Source organism: Papaver somniferum, chromosome 7, assembly GCF_003573695.1.
Source record: "Papaver somniferum cultivar HN1 chromosome 7, ASM357369v1, whole genome shotgun sequence".
Classification (NCBI taxonomy): Eukaryota; Viridiplantae; Streptophyta; class Magnoliopsida; order Ranunculales; family Papaveraceae; genus Papaver; species Papaver somniferum.
This window is the reverse complement of record NC_039364.1, coordinates 78479814-78487287: the sequence shown is the minus strand read 5'-3', so window position 1 is coordinate 78487287 and position 7474 is coordinate 78479814. Positions and strand designations below refer to the sequence as shown.

The window sequence follows — 7474 nt, the reverse complement described above, 5'->3', positions numbered from 1 at the left end:
CGAAGCATGAATTTAGTAGTAAAGAAATGTTGAACCATTATAGTTACCTCAGCATCAACAATAGACCAACATTGCTGGCAAAAAACTGCCTGAAATCCATCTGCTCCTGGCGAAGCCCATGGCTTGATTTGAAAAACCACTTCTTTTATTTCCAGTTCAGTAGGTATTTGGAGAAGAGCTCTGTCATCTTCATCTGTAATACAAGGTTGAAACTGAGATAAAATAGAATTGTCAGTTAATGGATCGGTAGTTGTCAAAATATTGGAGAAATGTTGCAGAGGGGTATCTTCAATCTCATCTGCAGAATAATGCCAAAAACAAATGAGTCTTCAACTGCTATTGATTTGGTTTACGTACTTTTTCTCTATTTGGAATGGCTTGGATTCTAGTGCTATGTATGGCCTGGGCAGACCCGCAGTGGCAGTTTGGAAATTTAAATAGTTAATGAGTGGCATTATAGTTAACCCGCAATGCATTATAGTTATCAATCTCGTTTCTTGACTGTTGACGAAACCGAACGATACAAGTCTCTCGAATTGAAGAAGAGAGAGAAATACAGTTAGGGGAAGAGAGAATTTTTTCATCGAAACAGAATAAAAACCCTAGTAATTTCATCTTCTTCTTGATTTCTGTTTGTAGAAGAAATCAAGATCCACTGTAATCTTGATTGATCTTATCTTTCAGTAAAATGGTGGATTATAGTGATAAACTAGCTTGTTTTCAAGCAGTAACAGGTCTTGATGATACAGATTTATGTACAGAAATTCTTGCCGCTCATGGATGGGATCTCGAACTTGCTATCTCAGCATTTACTGGTGGTGGCGCTTCTAATTCATCTGATTCAATTACAAACCCTAACTTGTCATCATCATCTCCTCCGGATAACAACAACGTCGTTCAAAGAGATACTTTAATTTCTGATATATGGCAAGGTATTCCAGAAACTGAAGCAGTTGCGCAACCTCTTACTGGTGGTGTCGGTGGTGGTGCTCCTGGTGTGGCGTGGAAGATTATAACGTTGCCGATTTCAATCATATCTGGTAGTTTAGGATTGATTTCTGGTGCCATTGGGATTGGCTTTTGGGTTGCTGGTGGTGTGATTTCTCACTCTTTGAACATGTTAGGATGGCGTAATAATGGCGAAGCATCTTCTTCAACTCCCTTGGTTTCAGTATCTCCTGCAGCTACAGAGGCATTAGATTTTATTGCTAATTTCGAGAGGGATTTTGGGAATATTCGACCTAATTTTGTTGCAGAAGGGTTTATGGACGCGTTACAGAGATCTCGTCATGAATATAAGTTGTTGTTTGTGTATCTTCATTCACCTGATCATCCTGATACACCATTGTTCTGTGAGAGAAGTTTGTGTTCAGATATGTTATCAGCTTTCATTAATGAGAATTTTGTGTCTTGGGGTGGAAGTATTAGGGCCAGTGAGGGTTTTAAGATGAGTAATAGTTTGAAAGCTTCCAGATTCCCTTTTTGTGCTGTTGTTATGGCTGCTACTAATCAGAGAATCGCTCTGCTTCAGCAGGTAAGAAGGTTATGTTTTGGCTCCGTAATGCCATCTGATAATCTGATACATGATCACGTCATTTAGTCTGAAACTTCACATTGACTGGAAACAACTTTAGTTTCCTTTTATGTTGTGGTGCATGTAACAAGTAAGGTTGATACACTTTAGAGGTAGAGCTTTCTAATTTGGATGTTATTTGTGCTTGAATGGTGGTGTTGTACTCAAGATGTAGTCTGTAAGATGCAATGTAAGAGGGGTGCATGTTTGGTATCATACTTTTTAGTTGGGAGTTGGTAATTTGATTTTGGCTGATATGGATGTGGGCATTCAGTAGAATTCATTAGGTTGGTTTCTTGCCACATTTGCTAAGTTGGCTCTTTGGCAGTAATGCCGATATTATGCCTTTACCTATTTGAAGTAACAAAACTTAGATTTATAAGGGACGAGTGGACCTTTCAACGAATTATACCTTTTCTGTCATGTGGTGGTAATATTTTTTGATTTACTCAGTGTTTGCATAATTTTATGAACTTCTCACATTTGTTTCTGTTCCTCCTTCAAGAATTTTTGTTATCAAGATATTCTCGTTTTATATGTTTGTCGATTGAGAATTGTTTTTGTTTTTGGTACTTATATATATTTTGTAGTCATCTAACTTACTTTCTGCAGGTTGAGGGACCAAGAACTCCTGAAGAAATGCTCACTATTCTTCAGAGAGTCATTGAAGAGAGTGCACCTGTTCTTGTCACAGCCAGGATTGATGCAGAAGAAAGGAGGAACAACATAAGACTGAGGGAGGAGCAAGATGCCGCTTATCGAGCAGCACTAGAGGCCGATCAGGTGATTACCCTAGTAATTAGTTTTACCCTGCTTCTTTGAACTACTAGATTCTGTTCCTTTGCTATTCAAATTATTTGAATATTGTTGTTTTGTCTACGAGTTTAGGCTAGAGAACGCCAGAGGCAAGAAGAGCAAGAGAGATTGGAAAATGAAGCTGCTGAAGCTCAGAGGAAACTCAAGGAGGAAGAAGAGGCTCGAGAAAGAGCTGCTCAGGAAGCTGCCGAGAAGGAAGCTGCACTTGCTAGAAGGCGTCAAGAGAAAGCTATGTCTCTTGGCACTGAGCCTGAAAAAGGGCCGACTGTTACACAGGTGATGACCCAAAACTTGAACCTGTATTAAGTATTTGATTCATGGATCAGTTTTTCTCAAGGAAATACTGGTAGATATGTGGTTTTTTCTGGCTGCCCACTAGACTGTAGTATACTATATACTATACTTTTTTCTTGTTGAAGATAAATTGCATAACAAATCAATTTCACCTAGAACTCAAAATATATGGCTATTAAGGTAGTCTTGACCCTAAGCCATGTGGACGGGTAAAAAATTCTTTACCCAAGATGTGCTTTGAAACCTAGTTGTGTTGTAATGATTCAAACAATGCACTGATACAACAAAATGTTATGTTTAAATTAGGAGTATCTCGACAGCACCATACTGTTCTCTAAGTACATATGTTTCATTACATATTGGCCCTATTATTGTAATTTATCGTTGGATTCCAATTAGCCTGGCCTGAATTTAGTCTCAAGAGGTTCATGCAAGAAGGTTACGAGAATACTTGTGTCAAAAATTTCTTGACTTACTGGTACGTGCTAAGCACTCCCTACAGACACCTATCTCCATCATTAGGATCTAGTTTTTACTCCTTATTTGCAACCTGAAACTTCATATACGAAGTAAAGATCGATCCTAGATGCCGCTCATGGTATACGTCCAGACTCTAGTTTCAACAAGCAAAGTGGAATTTGATGTGTTGGGTGTTGTTTAGGGTCTTCTTTCAGTTTACTGTCACAGAACCATCAAAAAGAAAACAAATGTTATTCATATCGAGTGTGCTGAGAATGTGAGAGGGGGGGTAGCAGTATCCTTTCATTTTGTTTGGTCGTTCAAATTGTTTATTCTCACGAACATGGATATGAGCATCTCCTCCTCCTTTAGGTTCATGTTCTGCAGGTGTTAGTTTTTGAAGTTAGTGATCTTTATAATGGAGTGTGTGTATGCTGTGTTGTATGTTTGACATTTTTTTTTCCAAACAAATTGCCAAAAACGTATTAAGAACATGGTTTGGCTCCTCATAGGATGATTAAACTCACTGCGTACTTGCGCTGATACACTGCTCCATGGCTTCTCTGATCTAGTTTGGCATAGGTTTACTGTCGTTTTCCGCCCAGACATCATTAGGGCAAATGAAGCATAAATGATTATAATTTTTTTTATGTTTTTATCTATTTTGACTCTTGTAGCTATGAGTTTTGGATTTGTGTTCCCCATGATAATCTGAAACGAGTATTTGGCCAATCATTTTGATAGTTGGTCCTGGTGTCATTTTTGGTGTCGGAAGGACCTGAGGACATGAGTGATCGTTAGCATTTACATCCCCCCTGTTACTAGCACTAGTTCTGACATGATAAAATGATTCAGGGTTTTCCTCATATGTTAACTTACTTTGTGCCAAACTATTGACTGAACTTTGTTTGCTTCATTGGTATTTTAAGTATTAACTTATTTTGTGCCAAACTATTTACTGAACTTTGTTTGCTTCTCTTGGTATTTAAGTATTTCCATAAATTTGTGGGTCGTGGCTATATTCCATGAAATAATCCCTCCTCCTCCAGTCATTTTGGTTGAGTATACCAAGCCATGGTTTTGCGGTGCTTACACTAGCAAGAACGTGGCAGGGCTGTTTTAAATGTGCAAATGGTTTTTGTTGTGAATTGTATGGAGTCCTCTTGCATTACATGCATATTTATTTGAAGACAGTTGAATTGTTTTTAATGACTTGTGTAACTGGTTGTTTATGCCTTATAAATTACAATTATTCTTTTTATATATGCTTATGACTTTTGTGAGTTCATTTGCTTCACCTAAGTTCGAATCTAACACACGTATCTCCTTCATCTCCTTGTTTTGTCCATTAGGTACTTGTTCGGTTCCCAACTGGAGAACGCAAGGAGAGGAGATTCCACAGTTCAGCTACAATCCAAACACTGTATGACTATGTGGATTCGTTGGGCTACTTAAATGCTGAGAAATATAGTCTAGTTTCCAACTTTCCTCGTGTTGTCTATGGTCCAGACAAAATCGCTTTATCTTTGAAAGAAGTTGGATTGCATCCTCAGGCGAGCCTTTTTGTGGAGGTAGAATCATGAAAGAAAACGATGCATGTCTCGACTCAGTATGTATTATCTATTATCTGGGAGCACGGATAATATGCAACATGAAAGTGGATCTATTATCGAGGAGCACGGATAATATGCAACATGAAATTGGACCCTCATGCTCAAAAAGTTAGATCTTGTAGTAGTTATCATCCGTTTTTGAAATTTATCCTTTATAAAAGTCTTTTGTAATAGGTAGCTCCATTTGGTTTTCAGAACAGGTTTGAAATCAAGAAATGGAACCTCAATGCCCAATTGTTGATAATTTTAGGTATTCGATATTAAAAAATGTAGTCCGACATCAATGTCATTGTTGATAATTTCAGGTATCCATAAAGCATACACTCAGATGTTAACTTCATCTATACTGAAATTTTGTGGATTATGATGATCAGGTTATGATTCAACATGGCATCCATTTTTTATTAGTGATCAAGATTGTAGGGTGCATGTCAAGAAGAAAAGAAGACTGTAGGGTGCATGTCAAGAAGAAAAGAAAGAAATGTGGAATCCCTAGGGAATGGGGATCCCCGTTTCTCCTAACTAAAACAAGAGACATGATGGTGTTACCTTTTTGTTCTCTCTCTTTTCTTGTTTTTCTCGGGGAAGTTTATTATATGTTCTTGCCCGCCAACTAAGCGAAGTCGATGTATTACAGAATTAAAGGAAAATTACTGAATTAATCCCCTCCTGCATTCGGCAATAGAATAGCCCCTTGGCAGTTCGCATCCATTGTTATCACTTCTGTAAATGTAAGAGCACCTACAACTGCGTACTCTTACCGTGTCATTGTGTAGTAATTTAGTATTATGGTTCATCATTATCTGCAGGTAACCTCTTTTTTTTTTTTTTTTTTTTTTACAGCTGTGCAAGAACTTCACCTGCAATGGTATACTCCTACTGTGACATGGCTAACAAGTGTCGTATAATGATTGCGCGTTACAGTGTTGCAGGCCAAGTCAGTGCTCCGCCGTAATGGCGCATTACGAAGCCATAATAGCGGTATATTGTATGGACCGTCAAGCACTAAGATAGTGGCATCCTGCAGGTCCAGTGAAGCACAATGGTAGCACTACACTGTAAAGATATTTGGCTAAGTAATGAAGCTTATTGGCCGACACAATAAGGCTTCATTGAAGGAAAGGCAAGACAAAGCCAAAGTAGCAAGGTGCAACATGGATGTTGGCATTAAGGCATATCCGTGAAATTGAGTTGGCCCAAACTCAAGGATGATGCAAGAAGATAGAATATGCCAAGAGTTGGTCTATGACATTAGTTCAAGGCAGGACAAAGCTTGGACAATGCAAACAAGCTAGTAATGCAAGAGTTGCATTGCTATTGTCAAGCAAAATTGGCTAAGTGAAGCAAATGACGTCATGAGTAACTAGAATGAATTTAAGGAATTGGCCTTGATGATTAAAGGACAAGAATGGTCTGTGCATTAGCTTAGAGCAAGAAGTTGGCAGGGCCAAGGCGGCTGAGCAAAGGATCAAGGATAAATTCAGTAAAGCACAACAGTTATGCAATACAGCTCAAGTGACGGTTAGGAGTTGGTTACGAGCTTCACAAGCATGCCAAACACGCGAGACAAATAAGAACGGTTATAAAGGGAGTTTATAGCGTGGGAGAAGGTTCCTAACTGCAATAGAACATGCGTTGGATGATTGAAAAAAGTAAAGCTGCTGTTTAAATAGTCCTAAGCATGGGAAATTCGACAGACTTGCATATGTGAGTGAGAGACTCAAAATATGAGAGTTTTTGTAAGGCTAAGGCTTGGTTCAAGGTGTACAAGTCTGTGTAAGTCCCTAAATGGGCAAGTTTTGTATTTCTTCCCTTTGATGCAATAAAAAGAGTTGATTGTGCCATGTTCTAAGTGTTCTTCGTTGGCTGATTGTTGTTAGCAAAGTATGGAAAAGTTTGAATGCATTATGGGGTGCATTTGAGAAGTTTAGAGAAGTGAAAAAAGGATGTAAAGACTTCCGCTGTTGACCTAAAGAGTTGGTTGTTTGCATTGGCGCAAACTTATAAGGCTGAAGTGCAGGTGGGTGAAGCTTTATTCACAGAACCACTGTGCTGTCGGGTTACACTTTCGCAGAAAATTATCTGGGGTGTTTGAAGGTGTGACAATTCGGGTATCAGGGCTGTGTTTGGTACACAGTTTGAGTGTATTTGTTGGATAATACGCTGGTGCTTCTTTCTCTCTTAAGCTATTTTCCTGTGAGCAAGTAAGTGGCGCATTATTTTCAAAGTTTTGCATTAGAAATGAGTTCTAATGGCATGATGATCGACGAAGAACTACCGGGTACGTTTGATCAGCTTGAGAAGTATGGTGATCTTGGTGATCTAACCATAGACATGGGCTGTGATGGCCTTGAAAATCCTCTTGTTTATGAAGAAAATGGCAGGCTAGATTTACTTGAAGGAAGGGCGACAGATTGGTTCAAAGAATTCGATGAAAGGGTAGGTGCAGTGGAAGACAAGGTGTCTGATGCAACATTTTTGAATTGCGAAACCAATGCTGAAGTGACTGAATTAAAGGTGAAATTCAGTGACATAAAGACCATATTAACAAACCATGCGGAGCAAATGTCAGAGGAAGTGACAAGCATTTGTGGGTTAATCAGTAACGACATGTTTGTAGGGGCGAACGTGCATGGAGAAAGCTCAAATCAAGTTTCCGAGCCAAGAGTTTACACAGGTTCCAGAAATGCTAGAGAAATTGAGAATTTCTTGTATGACG

At 38.8% G+C, this 7474-nt stretch overlaps 1 protein-coding gene across 1 annotated transcript; it reads left to right on the top strand.

Moving 5' to 3' along the window:
* Positions 1–514: 514 nt before the first annotated feature.
* Positions 515–5141, top strand: LOC113297712 (plant UBX domain-containing protein 10-like). The gene is made up of 4 exons (XM_026546281.1): positions 515–1534; positions 2186–2356; positions 2462–2665; positions 4495–5141. Exons 1-4 carry the CDS (start codon positions 689–691, stop codon positions 4723–4725), a joined length of 1452 nt encoding a protein of 483 aa, XP_026402066.1. The 5' UTR covers positions 515–688; the 3' UTR covers positions 4726–5141.
* Positions 5142–7474: the final 2333 nt, after the last annotated feature.